The 26,106-nt window shown below is 41.6% G+C and overlaps 1 protein-coding gene across 3 annotated transcripts in view; it reads right to left on the bottom strand.

The window, feature by feature from the left end:
- Positions 1-26,106, bottom strand: part of armh1 (armadillo like helical domain containing 1) — a 71,604-nt gene that overhangs the window by 4,194 nt on the left and 41,304 nt on the right. For all 3 annotated transcript variants that reach the window (XM_059648250.1, XM_059648253.1, XM_059648252.1), the window contains 2 exons: positions 19,683-19,737; positions 13,125-13,254 (listed from right to left, as the gene is read on the bottom strand). In XM_059648250.1, the coding sequence (XP_059504233.1) occupies positions 13,125-13,254; positions 19,683-19,737 (185 nt within the window). The remainder of the gene's footprint in view (positions 1-13,124; positions 13,255-19,682; positions 19,738-26,106) is intronic.

Below are 26,106 nucleotides of genomic sequence, written 5' to 3'. Positions count from 1 at the left end.
AAACTAAAAACTAAATAATTTGGTGATGCAGAGCTAGTGATAAGTTGCACCCCTGTGAAGTGGGTGCTGGAGGAACTCATTGTGGTTCATACCGACTACATCTATAACAAGTGTTGGTTGCTCCACAGTATAGAGTTGATGAACTAAAATCTGAGCGTCAAATACAGTGGGATAGCTGTCATTAAGGTGCAGTGGGGTAAGACCTCCAAGGGCCTTTTGCTAAAGTTAAGTGGGAATCCATTGTTATCAGACTCTCCCAAAACCTGATATGCATGTAAACAGAGTCTTATACAAGTAAGAGATGCCTTTGTATAACAAATTACTGGAATCTGTACTGAAAACAAACAATGCTGGAAATCACAGCAAGTCAGGCAGCATCTGTGGAGAGAGAGCAAGGTGATGTTTCGAATCTAGATGACCTTTTATCAGAGTTCTGAAGAGACATCTAGACACAAAATGTTTGCTTGCTCTCTCCAGAAATGCCTTTGGTTTGTTTGGATTGAGTCAAACTCCAATGTTTGTGTGTGACTTTGTGTGCATACATGTGTATTTTATGAATAATTCTATTTTTGAAATTAAAAATAACAATAGCACAGGACTCTGTGCTCTACTGTCTGTTCCCTGAGATGCACACCGAGACAAACATTGACTGCGCCTGGAGGATTATCAACTCGGTGAAAGACACTCTTTAGTCTGCCTGAAACTTGTTAGTCTTCCAGAACAAAAAGTTGAGCCTGACTGAATATTGCAGACCGGCACAATCCAAAGTCTAGGAGTATGCACTGAGGGATGCACAGCTGCTGCCAAGGCAAAGTGGAGAAAAACCACTGTCTGAGGTCTTTCTGCCAAACTTAAATGGGGTCCATTCAGTTATCGGATCCTCTCGATACCTCAAACGCTGGCAAACATAGTCTTCTGCAATTAAGAGATGCCTTTGTTTGTTTGTTTCTTTTGATATGATACTGCACAGAACCAAACTGCATTTGTGATTGGGTACATTTAGATAGTTTATGAATAAAGTATATTATTGAAATAAAAAAATTGACACATCAGGGAGGTGGAAGAATTGCCTGGAAGTTGTTTTAGGCGGAAGTCACACCCTGTACATTAAGTATTTTAAATTTGGCCAGTGGTCAGGAATGAGAGGGTATGACTACAAATGAGGCAGGTACAGGGATCCTGAATTTAGTACTGGCGGAGCCTCCGTTCTTGATCTTGCCCAATAGACAGGAGGTACTTGCTTCTTGTGTGGATGAGGAAAAGGACTTTGGGAGTAATGCAGGAATGAGGGGTTATACTTTTTGTGGTATACTAGAGATGAGTACTAGGACAAGAAGACACTGTACTGTTGGGCTTGGCTCCACCTGAGCTGAACCGGGACCAGGATCCTAGCAGAAATGGAGTGATCATTGAGGACTTCAAAAGGTGGACGAGAGCTCAGCAGAGGTTATTAAAGTTTTCAGAACAGGTAATAGGATAGGCAGCAGGGAAAAGGTCAGGAAACTAACTTCAGACACCGCAGATATGTGGAAGTGGTCAAAGCAGGACTGAAACTGTTGTACTTCAGTGTGCACAGTAGACACAATGTTGCACAAATTGAAATTAACGGATACAATGTTGTGGCATCACAGAAGTGACTGCAAAGGGATCAGGGCTGGGAACTAAATATCCAAGGTTATACATCATATCGAAAGGATACGCAGATTGTCAGAAGGGGCAGGGTTGCTTGGTTAGTATGAAATTTAAATCAATAGCAAGAAACGATATGAGGTTGGAAAGTGTAGAATCTTTGCATGTAGCATGAGGAGCTGCAAACGAAGAGGAACTGCAAATGAAGAGATCCTGATGGGAGTTGTATACACACACCCCAGCAGTAGTCAGGATGTGGGGCAGAAAATAAATCAGAAGAGAAAAGGAACATGAAAAAAATAGGCATTGTTGTAATAATGGGGGACTTTAATACGCAGGTGGACTGAGAAGACCAGGTTGGTAGCAGATCCTGAGAAAATAAATTCATGGAACATCTATGTTTAGAAGGGATTTTTTGCAGGGGAGCAGCTTGACGTAGAGCCCAAAGGGAACAGGCAATTCTGGATTTGGTGATGTGTAATGAAACAGACTTGATCAGGGAGTTTAAGATGAAGGACCATAATATGATAGATTTAAGGCAGTGGCCATAACATGACAGAATTCACCCTGTGGTTTGAAAGGGAGAAGCTGGATTTAGATGTAACAATACTACAATTGAGTGAAGGTAACTACAAAGACATGAGGAAGTAGCTGGCCAAGGTGGATTGGAAGGGGAACCTAGCACAGAAGATGTCAAGTAGCAATGGCAGGACTTTGTGGAGATAATTTGAGAGTCACAGTAGAAATTCATTACAAGGAAGAAGAAACATTGGGAGTACAAGGCAACCAACTGAAGTCAGGGAAACATAAAAGCAAAAGAAAAAGCATACAATGTAGTGAAGCTTAGTGGAAAACCTTTAAAAATGGGCAGAGGTCAACTAAAAAAGCAGTAGGGCAACTGAAGATGAAATATGAAGGTGAGCTAGCTAGTAATATGAAATAAGCTTTACCTTTTAGATATTCCTGTTTAAAAAATGGCAGAGATCCAACAGTGGACATTCGACTGCTGGAAAATGAGGCTCAAGAAGTAGTAATGGGAGCAAAAAAGAATGGTAGGGGAACTGAAAATGTACTTTGCATCAGTTTTCACAGTGGAAGATGCCAGCAACATACCAAAACTTTGAGAGTTGGGAGCAGGGGTGATTTTAGTGGCCATCACTAAGGAGAAGCTGCTGGGGAAGCTGAAAGGTCTGAAGGTAGATAAATCATCCAGACTGGATCAACTACACCCTAGTGTTTTGAAGGAGATAGCTGAGGAGACTGTGTAGAGGGATTGGTGATGATCTTTCAGGAACTGCTGGGTTCACGAAGAATAGAAGCATAGACTAATGTCTATAGGGGAAGATTCTCAAGATTAACATGCGTGTTCAGTGGCAGTTTGGAATTTAAATGCAGTGTTGGCGTTTGTTACAAGACATTTAAAATACAAGATCAGAAATGTACACTGATGTTATATAAGGCTCTGGTCAGACTGCATTTAGAATGTTTTGTGTGGTTTTGGGCCCTTGTTTCTCGGGAAGGACATAGAACATAGAACATAGAACATTACAGCGCAGTACAGGCCCTTCGGCCCTCGATGTTGTGCCGATCTGTCATACCGATCTCAAGCCCATCTAACCTACACTGTTCCAATACGTCCATATGCTTATCCAATGACGACTTAAATGTACCTAAAGTTGGTGAATCTACTACCGTTGCAGGCAAAGCGTTTCATTCCCTTACTACTCTCTGAGTAAAGAAACTACCTCTGACATCTGTCCTACATCTTTCACCCTTCAATTTAAAGCTATGCCCCCTCATGCTCACCGTCACCATCCTAGGAAAAAGGCTCTCCCTATCCACCCTATCTAACCCTCTGATTATTTTATATGTTTCAATTAAGTCACCTCTCAACCTTCTTCTCTCTAATGAAAACAGCCTCAAGTCCCTCAGCCTTTCCTCATAAGACCTTCCCTCCATACCAGGCAACATCCTAGTAAATCTCCTCTGCACCCTTTCCAAAGCTTACACATCCTTCTTATAATGCAGTGACCAGAACTGTACGCAATACTCCAATTGCGGCCGCACCAGAGTTTTGTACATGCTGGTCTTGCACGAAATCCAGAGGAAATTTTACAATGTTCCTGGGGATGAAGGGCTTGAAGTGGTTGAGGATTCTGTGTCTGCACTTAATGGAGTTTAGATGGACAAACACTGTGGCACATCTGGGAGGGGAAGAAGTACCTGGACACTTTGTTTCTAGAGGTGGTCACACCTGGTAGATTAAGTACTTCAAATTCAGTCAATAATCAGGGTCAGCAGGTTGTGAGTGCAAGTGAGGCAGTAGGGCATTCCTGAATTCAGGAATGGTAGAGCCTCAGCTCTTGACCTCATCCAACAGGTATGAGGTACTTGCTCCCTGGGAGGATGAACAGGGCTGCAGGGAGGATGAGCCAGTTGACCACTGCACCATGGTATAGGAAGTGACTCAAGAGGGGAGAGCAAAAAGACAAATGGTAGTTGTAGTGGACTCTATAACTAGGGGGATTGATAGCATCCTTTGTAAGCAGGATCAAGAATCCCACGTGGTGTGCTGCCTGCCCGGTGCCAGTAAAGAGGGACATTTCTGACCGGCTTGAAAGGATATTGGAGTGGGAGGGTGAAGATTCAGTTGTTGTGGTTCACAGTGGAGCAAACAACATAGGCAAGGCGAGGAAGGAGGACTGGTTTGGGAATTATCAAGCACTCGGGTATAATCTCCAGATTATTATGCGAGCCATGTGCAAATTGGCTTAGGGATAAGAAAATTAAGGAAATAAACACATGGCCAAAGGAGTGTTGTGGGAATAGAGGGATTCTATTTCGTGGGGCATTGGCATCAGTCTTGGAACAGGAGGGATCTGTACCATTGGGATGGTCTCTACCTAAAATAATCTGGAGCCAGTGTTCTCGTGAAACGGATAAATTGAGTGGTCATTAGGACTTTAAACTAGTAAAGTGGGGGGAAGGGAAGGTGAAAACGACAGTAAGTATAATAGTAAATAGAAAAGAAAGCAGCAGGTTAACATGTGCAGAAGGGTTTAACTGCAATCGAAGTCTATGAAAGAAGTTAGAAAGAAGGAAAACTCAGGACATATTATTAATGGAGATGTTAGAATTGAAAAAGAAGGTATAAAAACCTAGCATGAAGGCAGTTTACTAAAATCTTCATAGCATTCAAAACAAGGCAGATGAGTTAACAGCACAAATCATCGCAAAGGAGTATGATTTAGTGGTCATTACAGAGACATGATTGCAGGATGGTCATGGTTGGGAATTCGATATCCAAGAGTATCAGACTATTTGGAAGGACAAACAGGAAGGTAAGGGGAGTGGTGTAGCTCTGATATTTAAGGATGACATAACGGTGGTAGTGAGAGATATAGGCTCTATGGAGAATGCGGTTGAATCCATTTGGGTGGAAATGAGAAATTCTAAGAAAAAGTCAATGATAGGCATAGTCTACTGGCAACCAAATAATAACATCACATTTGGGCAGGCAATAAGAAAAGTAACTAATGCCTGTTAGAAATGGTGCAGCAAGTATCATGGGGGATTTTAAACCACATTGTCAAACCAGGTCAGTCTTAACAGCCCTGAGGAAGAGTTCATTGAGTTTTCTTTAGCGATCGTTTTCTTGAACTGTATGTACTGGAACCAACAAGGGAGCAAGCTATACTAGATCTGGTCCGATGTAATGAGATGGGAATAGTTAATGATCTCAAAGTGAGGGATCCTCTTGGAAGGAGCGATCACAGTATGGATGAATTTAGAATACAGATGGAAAGTGAGAGGATAAAATCCAATATCATGGTCCTGTGCTGAAACAAAGGAGATCTACTGTAGGATAGGGGAGGAGTTTCCTAAAGTAAACTGGAGGCAAAGACTTTATGGTGGGACAGTTGAGGAACAGTGGAGGACTTTCAAAATAACTTTTTAAAAGTGCTCAGCAAAGTATATACCAGTGAAAAGGATGGACTGTAGGAAAAGGGGTAATCAGCCAAGGATGCCGAAGGAAATAAGGGAGGCTAACAAATTGAAAGATAAGACATCCAAAGTGGCAAAGACCAGTGGGAAACTAGAAGATTGGGAAAACTTTAAAGGTCAACAGAAAGCCACAAAAAAGTTACAAAGAAAAGTAAGATAGATTATGAGAGTAATCTAGCTCAGAATATAATGACAGATAGCAAATGTTTCAACCAATACAGAAAACAAAAAAAATGGCTAAGGTAAACATGGATCTTCTAGAAGATGAGAAGGGGGATTTAATAATGGGAAATGAGGATCTGGCTGAGGCATTGAACAGGTGTCTTGTGTTGGTCTTCACAGTGGAGGACATGAATAACATGCCAATAATTGTTGACAAGGAGACTAAGGAAGTTGAGTACCTAAAAATGATCATTGTCACAAAACAGGTAGTGTAGGGCAAGCTAATAGAGCTAAAGGTAGGCAAGAATAATGGGAACGGAGGTCAGGGCAGATGAATGTTCCTCCTGCAGAATGTGGGAGGTAAGGGTCACCACTAGTGACCCTGCTGACTACATCTGCAGGAAGTGCACCCAACTCCAGCTCCTTGAAAACCGCGTTAGGGAACTGGAGCTGGAGCTGGATGAACTTCGGATCATTCGGGAGGCAGAGGGGGTTATTGAGAGGAGTTACAGGGAGGTAGTCACTCCTCAAGTACAGGAAAAAGGGTTATGGTCAGGGGACGGAAAGGGAACCGGCAGGCAGTGCAGGGATCCCCTGTGGCCATTCCCCTCAGCAATAAGTATACCATTTTGGATACTGTTGCGGGGGGGACTTACCAGGGGAAAGCAGTGGGGCACAGGTCTCTGGCACAGAGTCTGTCCCTGCTGCTCAGAAGGGAAGGGGGAAGAGGAGCAGAGCATTAGTCACTGGGGACTCCATAGTTAGGGGGACAGATAGGAGGTTCTGTGGGGACGAGAGAGACTCACGGTTGGTGTGTTGCTTCCCAGGTGCCAGGGTGCATGATGTCTCTGATCGTGTTTTTGGGATCCTTAAGGGGGGAGGGGGAGCAGCCCCAAGTCGTGGTCCACATTGGCACCAACAACATAGGTAGGAAGAGAGATGGGGATTCAAGGCAGAAATTCAGGGAGCTAGGATGGAAGCTGAGAGCTAGGACGAACAGAGTTGTTGTCTCTGGTTTGTTGCCTGTGCCACGTGCTAGTGAGGCGAGAATAGGGAGAGAGAGGAGTTGAACACGTGGCTACAGGGATGGTGCAGGAGGGAGGGTTTTGGATTCTTGGATAATTGGGACTCTTTCTGGGGTAGGTGGGACCTCTACAAGCAACACGGTCTTCACCTGAACCAGAGGGGTACCGATATCCTGGGGGGGAAATTTGCTAAGGCTGTTCGGGTGGGTTTAAACTAATTCAGCAGGGGGATGGGCACCAAAATTGTAGTTTGACTATAGAAAAGGTTGAGAGTAGGGTGGTCCGAAATAAAGTTTCAGGGAAGCAAGATGGCACTGACAAGCAAGAAGTTGGTTTGAAGTGTGTCTACTTCAATGCCAGGAGCGTCCGGAATAAGGCGGGTGAACTTGCAGCATGGGTTAGTACCTGGGACTTCGACATTGTGGCCATTTCAGAGACATGGATAGAGCAGGGACAGGAATGGTTGTTGCAGGTTCCGGGATTTAGATGTTTCAGTAAGAACAGAGAAGATGGTAAAAGGGGCGGAGGTGTGGCATTGTTGGTCAAGGACAGTATTACAGTTGCAGAAAGGATGTTTGGGGACTCGTCAACTGAGGTAGTGTGGGCTGAGGTTAGAAACAGGAAAGGAGAGGTCACCCTGTTGGGAGGTTTCTATAGGCCTCCAAATAGTTCCAGAGATGTAGAGGAAAGGATAGCAAAGATGATTCTTGATAGGAGTGAGACAGACAGGATAGTTGTCATGGGGGACTTCAACTTTCCAAATATTGACTGGGAACACTATAGTTCGAGTACTACAGATGGGTCAGTTTTTGTCCAGTGTGTGCAGGAGGGCTTCCTGACACAGTACGTAGATAGGCCAACAAGGGGCGAAGCCACATTAGATTTGGTACTGGGTAATGAGCCTGGCCAGGTGTTAGATTTGGAAGTAGGTGAGCAATTTGGTGATAGCGATCACAATTCTGTTATGTTTACTTTAGTGATGGAAAGGGATAGGTGTATACCACTGGGCAAGAGTTATAGCTGGGGGAAAGGCAATTATGATGAGATTAGGCAAGATTTAGGGAGCATAGGATGGGGAAGGAAACTGCAGGGGATGGGCACATTAGAAATGTGGAGCTTATTCAAGGAAAAGCTCCTGTGTGTCCTAGATAAGTATGTACCTGTCAGGCAGGGAGGAAGCTGTAGAGTGCGGGAGCCGTGGTTTACGAAGGAGGTGGAATCTCTGGTCAAGAGGAAGAAGAAGGCTTATGTTAGGATGAGATGTGAAGGCTCAGTTAGGGCACTTGAGGGCTATGAGGTAGCCAGGAAAGACCTAAAGAGAGAGCTCAGAAGAGCCAGGAGGAGACATGAGAAGTTGTTGGCGCTTAGGATCAGGGTAAACCCTAAGGCTTTCTACAGGTATTTAAGGAATAAAAGAATGACGAAAGTAAGATTAGGCCCGATCAAGGATAGTAGTGGTAAGTTGTGTGTGGAGTCAGAGGAGATAGGGGAAGTGCTAAATGAATATTTTTCAACAGTATTCACTCTAGAAAACGACAATGTTGTTGAGGAGAATACTGAGATACAGGCTACTAGACTAGGTGGGATTGAGGTTCACAAGGGAGAGGTATTAGAAATCCTTCAGAGGGTGAAGATAGATAAGTCCCCTGGGCCGGATGGGATTTATCCTCGGATCCTCTGGGAAGCCAGGGAAGAGATTGCCGAGCCTTTGGCATTGATCTTTAACTCGTTATTGTCTACAGGAATAGTGCCAGATGACTGGAGGATAGCAAATGTGGTTCCCCTGTTCAAGAAGGGGAGTAGAGACAACCCTGGTAATTATAGACCAGTGAGCCTTACCTCAGTTGTTGGTGAAGTGTTGGAAAAGGTTATAAGGGATAGGATTTATAATCATCTAGAAAAGAATAAATTGATTAGGGATAGTCAGCACGGTTTTGTGAAGGGAAGGTCGTGCCTCACAAACCTTATTGAGTTCTTTGAGAAGGTGACCAGACAGGTAGATGAGAGTAAACCGGTTGATGTGGTGTATATGGATTTCAGCAAGGCGTTCAATAAGGTTCCCCACAACAGGCTATTGTACAAAATGCGGAGGAATGGAATTGTGGGAGATATCGCAGTTTGGATCGGAAATTGGCTTGCTGAAAGAAGACAGAGGGTGGTAGTTGATGGGAAATGTTCATCCTGGAGACCAGTTACTAGTGGTGTACCACAAGGGTCGGTATTGGGTCCACTGCTGTTTGTCATTTTTATAAATGACCTGGATGAGGGCATAGAAGGATGGGTTAGTAAATTTGCAGACGACACTAAGGTCGGTGGAGTTGTGGATAGTGACAAAGGATGTAGGTTGCAGAGAGACACAGATAAGCTACACAGCTGGGCTGAGAGGTGGCAAATGGAGTTCAATGCAGACAAGTGTGAGGTGATGCACTTTGGTAGGAGTAACCAGAAGGCAAAGTACAGGGCTAATGGTAAGATTCTTAGCAGTGTAGATGAGCAGAGAGATCTTGGTGTCCATTTACACAGATCCTTGAAAGTTGCCACCCAGGTTGACAGGGCTGTTAAGAAGGCATACAGTGTTTTAGATTTTATTAATAGAGGGATCAAGTTCCGGAACCAAGACGTTATGGTGAAGCTGTACAAAACTCTGGTGCGGCCGCACTTGGAGTATTGTGTACAGTTCTGGTCACCGCATTATAAGAAGGATGTGGAAGCTTTGGAATGGGTGCAGAGGAGATTTACTAGGATGTTGCCTGGTATGGAGGGAAGGTCTTACGAGGAAAGGCTGAGGGACTTGAGGATGTTTTCATTAGAGAGAAGATGATTGAGAGGTGACTTAATTGAAACATATAAAATAATCAGAGGGTTAGATAGGGTGGATAGGGAGAGCCTTTTTCCTAGGATGGTGACGGCGAGCACGAGGGGGCATAGCTTTAAATTGAGGGGTGAAAGATATAGGACAGATGTCAGAGTCAGTTTCTTTACTCATAGAGTAGTAAGGGAATGGAACGCTTTGCCTGCAACGGTAGTAGATTCGACAACTTTAGGTACATTTAAGTCGTCTTTGGATAAGCATATGGACGTACATGGAATAGTGTAGGTTAGATGGGCTTGAGATCGGTATGACAGGTCAGCACAACATCGAGGGCCAAAGGGCCTGTACTGTGCTGTAATGTTCTATGTTCTATGTTCAAAGTCTTCTGGCCCTGATGGGATGCATCCCAGCGTACTAAAAGAGATGACGGGAGAAATAGCAAATGCGCTTGTGGTAATTTTCTAAAATTCACTGGAGTCTGGGGCAATTCCGGTAGGTTGAAAAATAGCAAATGTGACACCACTGTTTAAAAAAAAAGGAGGTAGTCAAAAGGTGGGGAATATAGACCAGTTAGCTTAACTTCTGTCATGGGGAAAATACTAGAATCTGACAAGGAAGAAAAAGCAGGGCATCCAGATAGAAACTGTCCCATTGGACAGACACAGCATGGGTTCATGAGGGGCAGGTCATACTTAACTAACTTACTGTAATTCTATGAAGACACTGTGAGCGCAGTGGACAATGGGCACCCAAAAGATGTGTTGTATCTGGATTTCCAAAAGGCATTCGACAAGGTGCGGCATAAAATGAAGGTGCACAGCATTACAGGCAATGTATTAGCATGGGTCGAGGATTGGTTAACTAACAGGAAGCAAAGAGTGGGGATAAATGAATGCTTTTCTGGTTGGTGACCGGTGACTAGTGGTGTGCCTCAGGGATCAGTATTGGGACCCAACTGTTTACAATTTACATAGCTGATATGGAGTTGAGGACCATTTGTAGTGTGTCAAAGTTTGAGGATGACACTCAGATGAGTGGGACAGCAAAGTGTGCAGAGGACTCTGAAAGTTTGCAGAGGGCTATAGATAGTTTAAGTGAGCAGGCAAAGGTCTGGCAGAAGGAGTACAAGGTTGATAAATGTGAAGTCATCCATTTTGATAGAAATTAACAGTAAAAAGGACTATTATTTGAATGGTAAAATAATTGCAACTTGCTGCTGTGCAGACGGATCTGGGTGTCATCGTGCATGAATTGCAGAAGGTCGGTTTGCAGGTACAACAGGTAATTACGGTAAATGGAATTTTGTCTTTCATTGCTATAGGGATTGGGTTTAAAAGCATGAAGGTTATGTTGCAGTTGTATAGGATGCTGGTGAGGCCAGACCTAGAGTACTGTATGCAGTTTTAGTCTCCTGACTTGAGATAGGATGGAGTGGTACTGGAGGGGATGTAGAATAGATTCACTTGGTTGATTCTGGAGTTGAGAGGGTTGGCTTATGAGGAGAGATCAAGTAGACTGGGAATGTATTAATTGGAATTTAGAAGAATGAGGTAGGGGGAGGGGAATCTCCTAGAAGTATGTAAAATTATAAAGGGAATGGATAAGATTGAAGCAGGGAGGATGTTTCCACTGGTGGGTGAAACGAGAACAAGGGGACATAGCCTCAAAATTAGTGGGATCAGATTTAGGACTGAATTGAGGAGGAACTTCTTCACCCAAAGGTTTGTGAACCTGTGAAATTCCGTGCCCAATGAAGTAATTGAGGAATCCTCATTGAATGTTTCTAAAACTAAGATAGATAACTTTTTGAATCATAAACAAATTAAGGGTTATGCTGAAAGGGTGGGTAAGTGGAGCTGAGGCCACAAAAAGATCTGCCATGATCTTAGTGAATTGTGGAGTGAGCTCAAAGGGCCAGATGACCTACTCCCGTTCCTGGTTCTTATGTTCTTATTACCTCCAACAATTTACCAACAACCAAAGTCAGACTCACAGGTCTATAGTTCCCCAGTTTCTCCTTACAACCTTTCTTAAACAAAAGGTACAATATTAGCTACCCTCCAGTCACCAGGCACCTCACCCATAATCGATGATGATGCAAATATTTGTGCAAACTGTCTCCTAATTTTCTCCCTTTCTTCCCATTAATGGTCTGGGATATATTAGATCAGGACACAGTCTAAAAATACATGTACTTGGAGTCAATAAGCACTGCAGATGCTGGAAGCCAGAGTCAATAGGTGAGAAGCTGGAAAATTTGTGCTTTTTCAGCTTCTCATCTATTGACTAAAAATACATGTAAACTGAGATGTAGGATCTTAGGATTGAGATGAGGAGAAATGTCTTCACCCAGAGAGGGGTGAGCCTGTGCAATTCACTATTGCAAAGCTGCCAAGGCTAAAATATTGCATGGCTTCAAGAAGGCGTTGGATATAGCACTTAGTGCTGTATGGATCAAAGAGGTGGGGAGGGAGGAAGAATCAGGAACAGGATATTCAGGTGGATGATCAGCCATGATCATACTGAATGCTAAGGCAGGCTTGAAGGGCTGAATGGCCTCATCCTGTCCTAAGGTACATTGATTTGTATTTTGGACAGAATCAGGAAAGGTGGGGAAAATTGCTCAAGATGGCCAGCAGTGAGCTTTTCACTGTCCAGAGTGAAAGTCCTGTTTTCCGTACAAGTGTTAAGAGACAAGATGAGATTGCCACCAGTGAGCAATGACAGCTATATTTGGACTCACTAGCAAGCACTGACATCCTTACTATTACATCATCCAGCCTCAACGATATGCCGTTTCCCCATTCTCCCACTCATTGGATAGAAATTAAATAGAAGCAATTTCCAACCTGAAAGTCAGCGTGGCAACCTGGTGATTTCAGCTCCTCCAGGCTTACATCAGGCCCAGACATCTCAGGGCACAATGCATGCACAGAAACCACGCGCCAGAACTTTATCCCCTTGCCATTAGTTCAATTTCACAATTGCAATCAACTGTTTAAAAATGTATATAGTACATGTATTTTAAAGATTAGTTTTAACTATCAATAAAAAACTTTTATTTCTGTAGCTATTAGCTTGTACAGAAAAATTGGAAGCCAAGGTCACTTGATGAACCATCTGGAGAATACTCAACGTTTAATGCAAAAATTTCAGTTTTTCATTAATATTGATAAATCTATGTCTTACAAAATACTGATTATAAAATTCTAATACATAAATGTTGTAACCTAATCTTGAAAGTTATTTGTTTCTTCAACTTCAATTACAACACCAAGCTGTATAAATATTTTTTGTCATCAATGAACACACATTACCTTCCACGATGCAAGAGGTAATTATGCCAATTTCACATTGCTGGCAGGGAAGTTCACCCATCAGCAACAAGAATTTGGAAATTATGGGCTCATTTCTTTTCAGTGGTTTCCCAACTGAAGTCAAGTTAAACACACTGCCAGCAACACACATGCAAAATCACTGAATATACTTACTTCCAACGTCAAACTAGCTTGTCTTTGGCTGTCAGCGTGATTCATATTGCCCATGGCAATCATGAGATGATGCACTACTCTAAGTTGCAACAATTCCTCAGCTATCTCAGCAGATTCTTGAATGAGTAAACTGTGAAAGGCAAAAAGGTTAACAGATAAGACAAATACTGCAATTAAAATGATAAATTAAAAACAATAAACCCAATGAATTTCATTTCTTCACTCAAAATTTGTTTTCTTTCTGTCCAAAAGAAATCGTTCTCATCTTGGTGTCAATGCTGGGAAGAATACCACTTTTATCATTGTTGACATGTAGCATAAGTCATATATAAATAGTCAGCAGATGAAGTGCAAAACGCTATTTATTATGTCAGTTATATGCCTTAGCCATAAGTTCAATAGAACAATGCATAGTGCAGTGTTATCAATCTTTCCCATCCACATTATCCATTCCAAATCATACTGAAATATTACACTATTAAATGTTTCAAAGAAAAAACTTGAATTTATGTTGTACTTTTTTTTGGGACCACAGGACATACCTGTGAAAATGCTTTGCTAATAATGTACTTTTTGAGGAGGAGTCATCGTTGTTATGCAGAAAATAGCCAATTTATACAAAGTAAGCTCCCTCAAAAAGCAATATGACAATAATTGGATCATGGATGGAATTTTGTGAAGACAATAAGAGTTGCAGCTGCCTCCTGGGCAGCCAGTGAGATCTCCACATGAACTCTTCTCAAGAAGGTATGCTGCCACATTTTGCCTGTTATTTGTACTTGGCATTTGGACTTAGTTGGCTAAGCCAGAATTTATTACTCAACTCTAACTGCCTTGGAGAATATGGTTGTGAGCCGCCCTGCTTTGCCGCAGTTCTTGGGGTGTGGGAGCATCCACCATCCTGTCGGAGAGTTCTAACATTTTGACTGAGCAGTAATGAAGGAATAATATTAGAAATCTAAGTCAGGATGATGTGTGCTTTCAAGGAATTTATGGATGGCTGTGTTCCCATTATCTACTGCACTTGTCACTCTAAGTGTAAAAGTCACAGGTTTTGAAAGTGCTGTTAAAGGAAGCTTGGTGAAATATTGGTAAGACAGACCCATTCTTTGTCATACTATTGATATGGCCGATTGGAAGACATAAATGTTACTGAACTTTATGCAACATCAGTAAACATTCCCACTTCTGACTGCATGATGGATAAAAAGGAAACTGAAGCAGCTGAAGTTGGTTGGACCCAGAAAACTATGCTGAGGAACTTTAGGGCTGTTGTGACACAGTGCTAGAGACCCTATCTCATGGGTGCAGTCCCGTATTATAGTTTAATAACTGACATCTCACTTTTAGGTATGCCTGATGCTGCTTCTGGCAAAGTCTCCTGCACGCTTCTTTCAAAAAGTGTTGATCCCCTGGCTTGGTGGTTATGGTAGAATGGGGGAAATTCTAAACCGTGAGACAATAGACAATAGACAATAGGTGCTGGAGTAGGTCACTCAGCCCTTCGAGCCAGCACCACCATTCATTATGATCATGGCTGATCATCCACAATCAGTATCCTGTTCCTGCCTTATCCCCATAACCCTCGATTCTTGCATCTCGAGGACGACACGCTGCGGTGGATGGTGGGCCAGTCAACTGAGCTGCTCTTGACCTGGATGGTGTCAAGCTTCTTGAGTATTATTGCTCATTAATGTATTTCATTGCACTCGTCACTTGCACCTTGTAGATGATGGGCAGGCATAGGTAAGACAGACACATTCTTTGTCATACTATTGGTATGGCCGAATGGAAGACATAAATTGTACAATAGTTAAGTATCATTCTGCTGTTAATGGCTCTCAGTGCTCAATTAAATGCCCTGTTCCTTTAGTTATTGCATTTGCTCTGTTAGATTTCACTGAGCGGTGATCACTCTCACTGATATCTCTATCCCTTGGACATTTAACAGGCTGGTGGCAAGCCTTTCCCTATGGTTAAGAATCTCAAGGGCAGAAATTGGCACCAAGAGTTGCCAATCAGAGACCAAATGTTCTCAGCACTACAAGGAAAGCTTCCAATCAAGGACACACCCAGATGCAGGTAAGTGATGGATGTGGGTGTGAGAATAACTAGTGTTGAGGGTAGGGAGTGGTTTTCGTTGGGCCTCCCTTTTCCAGAGTGCCATTCAAGTCGGGCAGTGAGAAAAGATATATTAGGAGATGGTATTTTTAGGGGAATAGATACTATTCTCTGCTGCAAGGGACAGTCTCAAAAGCTGTGTTGCCTACCTGGTGTCAAGGGTTAGGACATCTCTCCCGACCTGGAGAGAAACTTTGAAGAGGAAGGGAGTGATCCAGTTGTTGTGGTCCACATAAGTACCACATAGACTAGAAAAAGTTTATGCTGTATAATTACAAGCAGCTCAGGGCCAAATTATAAAGCAAAATCACAAAGATAATAATCAACTCAATTGAATTGGAGCCATCATATAAGCAGTGTCTACAACAGCAGGTCAGAGGCTAGGAATACTGCAATGAGTAACTTGCTGCCTGGCCACCATCTACAAGACACGAGTCAGGAATGTAATGAAATACTCCCAACTTGCCTGGATGGGTACAGCTCTATCAACACTCAAGAAACCTGATACCATCCAAGACAAAGCAGCCCATTCACAAGCATCCTACTCTCCACCACCGATGCTCAGTAGCAGCAGTGCATATTATCTACAAGATGCACTGTAGAAATTCACAAAAGATCCTTACACAGCACCTTCCATACCATAACCATTTCCATCTAGAAGGATAAGGGCTGCAGAAATATGGGTACACTACCACCTGCAAGTTCCCCTCCAAGCCACTCACCATCCTGACCTGAAAATAGATTGCTGTTCCTTCACTGTTGCTGGGTCAAAATCCTGGAATTCTCTCCCTAACAGCATTGTGGGTCAACCTACAGCAAATGGACCACAGCAGTTCAACAAGACATCTCACCACCACCTTCAGGGCACCCAGGGACAAGCAATAAATACTGGCCAGCTAGCAATATATTTGTCACCCAAGTGAATAAATCTCCAAACTAGCATGGGTGATTAAGATTAGAGAGGTAAATGCATAACTCTCAGATTGGTGTTAGAGAAATGGGTTCTGATTCATGGGGTACTAGCACCCACTCTTAATTTGAACCATGCTGGGATCAGAGTCTTGGCAAATCATACATCTAGGATTGTAGACAGATCTTAAACTAATTAGTGGTGTGTAGACTTCAAGTGAAGTGAAATTTAGAAAGTCAAAGAGAAATGAGATGCAGTGTAGCAAAGAGTTTAACAAAAGCAGTATAGCAGGAAGGGGTAGAAAACATATGCAGAAGAAATTATAACCAGAGTATGAATTAAAAAGTCAACCCTCAAGCTCTTTGGCTCTAACAGGATAGAGGAGTTGACAGCACAATAGTCTCTGGGGTTGTGATTACAGCATGGCAGAATTTCAATTCAGTTTGAGCGAGAGCAACACGGGTCTCAAACCAATGTCCTAAGCTTAAATGAGGCAATTACACAAATCTTTCTTCAATTATTTTAAAAAGAGGACATGGAAAATAGATCAATGCACAAGTGGGTGGATTAGCAGTAGCAGACATTTCAGCACATATTTTGTAGCATTCAGCAAAACTATTCCTGTCAAAAAGAAAAGGACAAATTGAGAAGGATGAAGCACCTGTGGTTAACAAAGGGCAGTCAAGGACAATATCCAATCAAAAACTAAGACATACAAAGTAGTGAAATCTTGTGGTTGGCTAGAGAATTGAGCTTTTTTTTAAAAAGGAAACAGCAGTAGATGTCTTAAATGTAAACTGGCAAAAAGTATTACAACAAACAGGTGGGTGCATAAAAAGAATGGCTAAAGTGTGGGAGACTTCGAGAATGAAAATGGGAAACGGCAGATAATTTAAACTGCAGTTTTGCAACAGTCTTCATATAAGCATTCTAAGGGTTATAGATAAGAAAGGTAATAATGACAGGAAAGATCTTCTAACAGTGCCTCGAAGGACAAAGTGAAATAACTCCACAAAAGCAGGTATGCCATCACCAAGTCACATTTTATTTACAGGTGCATAGTACATGACACTGACCCAGCTAGTTCAGAATCAGCTCCTAGAGTGAACAGAACCCCCAACACTCCTGTTTATGTTAGCCAGGGTTCCCTGTCAGTTAACAACCCCAATCAGGGAACTCTTATTTTATGAAGTGCATAATGACTGACCTCTTTCCAATCACGAGATCCTTCTCCTTCAAGTCCTCGGATGTAGGACTTTTTTCCGTAGCCTTTTCTCACAAGGTCCAACTCTTCCCACTTTGCCTCAGATATTGGCGGAATGTATAAGACCACAGCCTGCCTCTTATTCCTAGAGCGTTTCAGCCAAAATTCATCTTCAGGCAGTAATGGCGTCGAGGCTGCGATCTCTGCCACATCCATCTTATCCTCCACAGGTTTCTTCAACGCTAGGCAGAGAGGGAGAACCCACGAGTTCTGACAGCTTTGTTGGATGTTCTGAGAGGCTGGGTATGTTTTGCTCCTGCTCTGTTTGCGAGATTGCCGCTTTCATGTGGTCCATGTGCTTGTTCAGGACTGCCTCTCCTACCCAAACTTTGTACATTATGCAACCTGACGCTGCATTGACCTTGCCTCTTACCCATGCAGGGCCATGGCTTCAACACCAAATTTCGACCCCTGACGTAATCTCTTTCTCTTACTTAGGAGTTTTGTGTCTGATATTGGTGTTCCTGATGTTGTTTCAGCCTAACCCAACCCCCAACCAGGTCCAGGAAGAACAGATTTAACCTGGTGTGGAGACTTCCCCCAATTAGCAACTCTGGAGCTATCCATATAGTGGTGTAAGGGACAATACTATAATCAAACCAGAACCAGGATAATTTGGTATCAAGTGAAGCTGTAGGCTGTTTCTTTCAGCCTGCCTTCAATGTTTGGACTGCTCTCTCCAGGACACCATTGGACGCTGAATTGTACGGAGTTGTCCTTGCATGCCAAATGCCATTTGACTTTAGGAAATACTCGAATTCTCTGCTGGTAAATGATGGCCACACTGTCTGTGACCAACACTTCTGGAAGCCCGTGTATTGCAAAGGATGGTGGGAAGGTTGCTCAGTTGTGCACAATAACTTGTGGGTAGAGAAAAAAGGACCATCTTCATTCCTTCCATCAAGGACTTAGTCAGGATAGTTTTGGCAGCCGGGGAAAAGCAGTCCCAACCACCACCCTCCCCACCTGATGAACTGTCTCACACCACCAAGTTTGTCATGAACATGGATACAAGATTCTACTCAATCTGCTTTGTCTTTAAGTGATGTTGACTGAGGGAAGATATTGGCCAGGTCACCAGAGATAGCTACCTTGCTCATATTTAAAAATGATGCAACGGGATCTTTTACGTCCATGTGAGAGTGCAATCAAGGCCGTAGGTCACCTCATCAGAAAGATGGCAATTCTGCTAGCGAGCACTCCCTCACTGCAGTACTGAGTGTCAACCTAGATCTAACTACCTGGGTTAGAACTTGAACTTCCACTTAGTGATTCAGAGAAAAATATGCTATAAATTGAGTCACTGCTGAAACTGTTTGGTGACCTCTCACACTAAAAACTATTTTGAAGCTCCTCAAACCAATTTCATACAAGATCAATGACCCAGGAGAATTGACAATGTCCCTATTCCCTGCTTCATTTGATTAAAGATTAATATAGTCAAGCTTGACTGCAGTTTATTGCCTAGTGTTTCGGCATATGAATGGTATGTGATATGGTTGGACTTAAATACTTAAAGAAGGGATGGTTTAAAGGATGCTTATATGGAAAATTATCTCTATTTTAGAAAAGTACAGATAAATGACACCTGTACTAATACTGCAGAATATGGATAGTGTAACCTTTCTTCAAAGCTCTCATTTGAAACATAGCCTTCATTTACAATTAAGCCAACCCATATAAAGGTCATTTTTGTGCTTGCAAGAGAAAATTAATTAACAATGGATTGAATACATCGAGTCTGTGCCCATGAATTTGCATCATTTACAACCTGCTCCCTACAAGAAATTTGAAATTAGCCCTTTTATTTTCAGCTAATCTATCAATCTGCTAAAAATTACACTTATTCTGTCCTGTCCTGTCCAAAGAGTTTTTTGTTAAAAAACACTTTCTAGCATGTCAATATTGGCAATGGAAAATGTCATGTTCTAATAGAAGAATCCAAATTCAGCATTTTGCATTTGCTATCTTTAAAGTCATCGGGGCAAAAGAAATCCATTACGTTTTTTGTTTCTCAGTATCCTAAATTTCTAGAGTCCAAAATAAGATTTTCAACAAATTTCGAACAGGACTTTATATTGAGAAGTTAACTCCCTCTTCCACCTCGATCCATGTTATGAAACTGTACAGTCCAACTCATTGCACAATGCCATGGATCTCTCAGCATAAAAACTGATTCCTTGGTTTGTTAACAATTGTTCAATTCGTGATTTGCAATGTTAGTGGCAACTTGAACTTTATCTTATGATTACTTGGCACTTACCCAATTGCTTTGGCTGCAGCAGTCTGTTGTACAAACAAAGGTAAGGTGGGTTCTTCTAAATATAAAAGAAAATTACTGTCATACTGAACGTATGCATTAAAAAAACAAGGCCTTGCCTTGTGGAAGTTATTTCCAAATGTTAATACATCTTTGCTTTGTAAACATAGTAATAAACACTAATTCAAGTAGTTCATCTGGAAAAAATAATTTATATCTGAGCTATAATAACCAGTCAATCCTGGTTTTAATATCTGATCTCTGTTCAATTAGCTGGTCTGAGTACTGAGTCCTGTCTGTTTGGAGAATGAATGAATATCAAAAATTTCCAGTGAGCTTCTGGAGAAATACATATTTACATATTGCACTGGCTGGCTTGCTGTAGTCATGAGGCCTCTACATCTGCCGTAATTTGCTTTCACTATAGTTTGTGGCAGCTATTAAACACGTATGTTTCAAGCAATGTGAAAAGTATGAAGCTAAAACTGAGTGAATTTTCAGAGCTCTAAGAGAAACAACTACTGTCAAAACAAAGAATTAAACCACTGTCTGCAACTTTGAAGTGCTGTAAAAGTCAGAATGGTTGTGAAATCCTTGCTGTTATGGAAGAGAAGAGAAATGAGGCAGAATTAGGGATCTTTTTGCAAATATTGAGAAGCAAAAAACTACAATTAAAGGAAAGGAAAGATGTACCTAGGCTACCAGAAAAAATAGGATAGCAGCACAAGATGGTAGCTCAGCAAAGGGAAAACTGAGGCATAGACTGCCTTAGACATACCATTACTGGTGTAAATGTTAATTGTTAAAATACCAACTGGCTGGTCTGTTTTTGATGTGGTTGAATGAAGGAGAGTGAAGCAGGGAAATCTCAAATTTGGCAGAGGTCCTTACCCTTCATTTGAATCTTTAAATGCCCAGCTAAACTACTAATTCAACAGTACCTATTAAGATCATAGAACATGGAACAGTACAGCACAGGAACAGGACCTTTGGCCCACGATGTAATGCTGAACATGATACCAAATTAAATTAATCCATCCTGCCTATCCTGGGTCCATATCCCTCCATTCCTTGCATATTTACATGCTTATCTAAAAGTATCTTAAATGCCCCTATCATGTCTGTCTCCAGTACCACCGCAGACAATGCTTTCCAGGCTCCTCCCATTCTCTGTAAAAAAAACTTGCCCCTCACATCTCCTTTGAACTTTGCCCCTCTCACCTTAAATGCATACCCCCAATTTAGACATTTCAACTCTACACAAATACAAATAAAGATTCTGAACATCAACTTTATCTATGCGTCTCATAATTTTATAGACTTCTATCAAGTCTCCCCTCAGTCTCTGCCCCTCCAGAAAAGCAATCCAAGTTTTCCTACCCTCTCCTTATAGCTTGTACCCTCTAATCCAGGCAACATCTGGTAAACCTCTTCTGCATCCTCTCAAGAGCCTCCACATCCTTCCTGTAATATGGTGAGCAGAACTGAATGCAATACTCTTAAATGTGACCTAACCAAAGTTTTATAAAGCTGCAACCTGAACTCTCGTACTCAATTCCCTGACCAATAAAGGCAAGTATGCCATACGCCATCTTCAACATCCTATCTACTTGCATGGCCACTTATGGACGTGAACCCGAAGATCCCTCTGGATATCAATGCTGTTCAGGGTCCGACCACTAACTGTATACGTCCTTAACATTTAATCTTCAAAAGTGCAGCACCTCACACTTACACAGATTAAACTCCACCTGCCATTTCTCCGCCCATACCTGCAACTGATCCATATCCCGCTATATCCTTTGACAACCTTCTATAATATTCATGACTCTACTGATCTTTGTATCGTCTGCAAACTTACTAATCCACTCATGTACATTTTCATCCAAGTCATTTATGTATATCACAAACAATAGAGGTTCCACTGTAGATTCCTGTAGAACACCACGAGTCACGGACCTCCCGCCAGAATAAACATCCTTCCACCACTACCCTCTGCCTGCTGTGGACAAGCCAATTCTGAATCCATGCAGCCATGTCACATGGAGCCAATGCATTTTAATCTTCTGGGTGAGCCTACCATGAGGCACTTTGTCAAAAGCCTTACCAAAATCCATGTAGACAACATCCACTGCTCTAGCACCATCAATTATTTTTGTTACCTCATCGAAAAATTCAATCAAGTGAGTAAGACATGACCTGCCCTGCACAAAACTATGCTAACTATCCCTAATTAGGCCATGCTTTTCCAAATGTGCATAAATCTTATCCCTAAGAATTCTCTCCTATAGCTTCCCTACACCAGTGTGTGAGACTCACTGGTCTATAGCTTCCTTAATTGTCCCTACGTCCCTTCCTGAACAGAGGAATAACATTAGCTACTGGTCAGTCCTCTGGGACCTCGCCAAAGGCTAATGAGGTCACAAAGATCTTGGTCAAGGTCCCAGCAATCTCCTCTCTTGCCTCTCTCAATAACCTAGGGTGGATACCATCGGGCCTTGAGGACCTATCTACCTTAATGCTTTTCAACAAACCCAATACCACTTCTTTCTTGATCTCAAAATATCATATTAGCATTCTCCACACAAATTTCACTATCCTCCATATACTTCTCCAGTGTGATTACTGACACAAAGTACTCATTTAGGATCTCACCCACATCCCCTGCCACCAGGCACAAGTCCCCTCCTTTATCCTTGAGTGGTTCTACCTTCTCCCTAGTTATCCTCTTGTTTTTAATGTATTTATAGAATGCCTTGGGATTCTCTTTAACTTTACTTGCCAAGATAATGGCGCCCTCTTGCTCTCCTAATTTCCTTTCCTGAGTTCTTTCCTGCTTGTGTTATATTCCTCATAAGCTCTGTCCAATTTTAGCCTCCTAAACCTTGCATATGCTTCTTTTTCCCTCTTTACTAAATTCACAATCTCCCTCATTATCAAAGGGTTCCTTACCTTGCGATCCTTGTCCTTCCTCCTTACTGGAACTTGCCAGTCCTGAACTGTCATCAGCAGGCCTTTGAACAGTTCCCACATGTCAAATGTGAACTTGTCTAATAACAGCTCCTCCCAATTAGCACTCCCTAGCTCCTGCCTAATACTTACATAATTTGCCCTCTGCCAATCTAGTACCTTGTCACAACATTTTTAAGAATTATCACTCTCTCATTACAACCCAAGAAACATTACACATTCAAAACTGGAGGGAAATTTGCATTAACTAGTTATAAAAAGATCCACAACTAGCAGGAGTGTGACCAGGTAAGCAAAGCTTGCACATTGAACTGCAAATTCTACAACTGCTATATTTTAAAATATTCCACTTCATAAATGGTTATTTTAAAAAATCACATTATTTGATTTTTTTTATATATAGTTGAACATTAAATTGAGCACCAATTTAAAATTATAAAACTGGGACATTTAACTCTCATTTGGATTAAATCAAACGTATTACCTACACCATACCACAGTAACAGTCATGTGCTTTCTGGCAATACTAGCAAATTCACAAAGTTATATTGAATGTTATACTCAGTGGACTCTATTCGGAGAGATCCAATGCTACATAATCAATTCAACTTTTCTCTGCCCAAAGTAATTAATAAACAAATAAATAAAACTTTTCACCATTCAGGTCGAACATTATTGATTTAAAAACATAAGAACTAGGAGGAGGAGGAGGAGGAGGAGGAGAGGCAATCCAGCCTCTTGACATGTTCCACCATTTAATATGACCATGGCTGCTGCCATCTCGGTCTCAACTCCGCTTTCCTGCTTGCTCTACACAACTCTTTAACCCATTACTAATTGAAAATCTTTCTATGTCCTCCTTAAATTGTCCCAGCATCCACTGCACTTTGGTGTAGTGAATGCCAAAGATTTACAACCCTCCAAGAAATAATTCTTCCTCATCTCTGTTTTAAATCTGCCACCCAAAGCCTAAAACTATGACCTCTCATTTGAGATTGCCTCACCTTTAGCATCTTATACACCGCAATTGATTTCTTATCCTCCTAAACTCTAGCGAGTATAGGCTCAAACTGCCCAATCTCTCCTCCTAAGACAAGCCTCTTATCTCTGGAATTAGTTTAACGTGAGAGGGAAAAGATTTAAAAGTTTCCATTTGTAGGGAAAAAAAAGCTGCCAGAAGTGGTAGTGGAGGCGGGTACAATTACAACATTTAAAGGCATCTGGATGGGCACATGAATAGGAAGGGTTTAGATGGAGATGGGCCAAATTCTGGCAAATGGAATTAGGATATCTGGTTGGCATAGACAAGTTGGACTGAAGGGTCTGTTTCCATGAGATATAGTAACTGAAGATGCTGGAGTCAGAGATAACACAGTGTGGAGTTGGAGGAACACAGCAGGCCAGGCAACATTAGAGGAGCAGGAAAGTTGACGTTTCAGTTGGGACCCTTCTTCGTGTTGTATTACTGTGTGACTCTACAATAATCTAATGTAATTTCTCTGAACTTGTTCCAATGCAATTACATTCTTCCTCAAGTAAAGAGACCAAGATAGAGTACTCCAGATGCAGTCGCACCAATACCTGTACAACTGTAACACTTATCTACATATATACTCATTTCTTCAGCAATAATGCCGATATTCTACTTGCCTTCCTTATTATCTGCTGTACTAGCTTTCTGCAACTCATTCACAAGGACATCTAAATCCTCTGCACTGAAGTTTCACTCCATTTAGATAATCTGATTTTGTGAAATTCTTCTGACTAAAATGGATAGCCTCACATTATCCACGTTAAACTCCATCTGCCAAGTGTTATCCCATTCACCTAACCTATCCATATCCATTTTTAATTTTTTATTTCTTCATTGTTTTCCCACCTCCTTGTCTCATCTACAAATCTGGCTTGATTTCTTTCGATCCCTGCATCAAAGTCATTAATGTAGGCTGTGAATGGTTGCGGCTGGAGGATCAAACCCTGCGGTATTCTATTAGTTACAGCTTGGCAATCAAAAAAAGGTCTGTTTATCCCAATGGTTCTTGTGATTAGCCAATCCTCTATCCAAACTAATATATTACCCCTAACCCCATGGGAACATATCTTCTGCATTAACCTTTCGAGCAGCACTATATCAAACGTCTTTTGGAAGTCTAGATACACTACATCTACAGACCCCCATTATTCACTTTGCTTGTTACATCTTTGATTTGCTAGAGTTCTTCAATCAAACACTATTTACCTTTAAACCACACCAACTCTGAATTGTGTTTTAACTTTCCAAAATGTCCCATTACGATTTCCTTAATGGATTCCAATAATTTCCCAACAACACATATTAAACGACCTGTCTCCTACTTCTTGCCTCCCATCTTTTTTGAATAAGGACGTTTGATTAGCATTTCACCATTCAACTGGAACCTTCCCAGAATTCAGGGAATTTTGGAATATTATAACCGTGCATCCACCATTTCTGCTTCCACTTTCTTAGACGTAGGCCATCAAAACATGGGGACTTGAATGCCTTCATTGCCAATAGTTTGTTCTGTACTTTTCTCCTAGTAACGATGACTGTTTAAGTGCCTCCTTTTCTATGGGATGATTTCTGCATCTTCTGTGAAAAGTGGGACAAAGCATTGATTCAGAGTTTTTTGCCATTTCTGTTCCCACTATTAACTCCCAAGTCTCATTCTCTAAGGGTCCAACATTTAGGTACTTTCTTTTTATATGCTTACCACCACTTTTGCTAGCTGTTTTCATATTTAGCTAGCCTTCTCTCATAAATAACCTTTGCTCTTACTGTTACCTTTCCTTTTAGTGGCCTTGTTAGTCTTTAAAAGTTTCTAAATCCTCTAGCCTGCCAGTGAACTTTGCAAGATGATATACCTTACTTTTTGCTCCCATGTTACCTTTAAATTCCTTGCTTAGCCACGGATGCTATTTCTCCTCTTACAATTTTTCTTCCTCTCTAGAGTATATTTTAGTTGCAAGAAATTAAATATCTCCGTAAATGTCCACCACTGTTCATCAACCATCCTATTTTTTAGTCTTTCTGCCTTGTCAACTGGGGCGAAATCTGTCCACATGCCTATGCAATTACCTTTGTTTAACAGCAGAACACTAGTGTGGTATTCAAGTTTCTCGTCCTCTAAATGAATTTGAAATTCCAGCATGCTATGATCACTCTTCCCGAGAGGATCCTTTACTGTGAGATCATCAATCAATCCCATCCTATTAGACAATATTAAAACCAAAACAGCCTGCTCCCTGGTTCGTTCCCCAATTGTTTCTCCAAGAAACAATCTGTAATATACACACTATGAACTCTCTCTCAATGCTACCTTTGTCAATTAGATTGATCCAGTCATACATACAAATATTTAAATCATACAGAATTATTTAAGTTTTTCCTGGTTTGTACAGTGTCTTTCTGTGGAACTACTGTTAGGGGATCTGTAGA

The sequence above is a fragment of the Stegostoma tigrinum genome, chromosome 8, assembly GCF_030684315.1.
Source record: "Stegostoma tigrinum isolate sSteTig4 chromosome 8, sSteTig4.hap1, whole genome shotgun sequence".
Taxonomy (NCBI): Eukaryota; Metazoa; Chordata; class Chondrichthyes; order Orectolobiformes; family Stegostomatidae; genus Stegostoma; species Stegostoma tigrinum.
The sequence above is the reverse complement of the archived record's forward strand: the minus strand, read 5'-3'. Positions and strand labels throughout refer to the sequence as shown.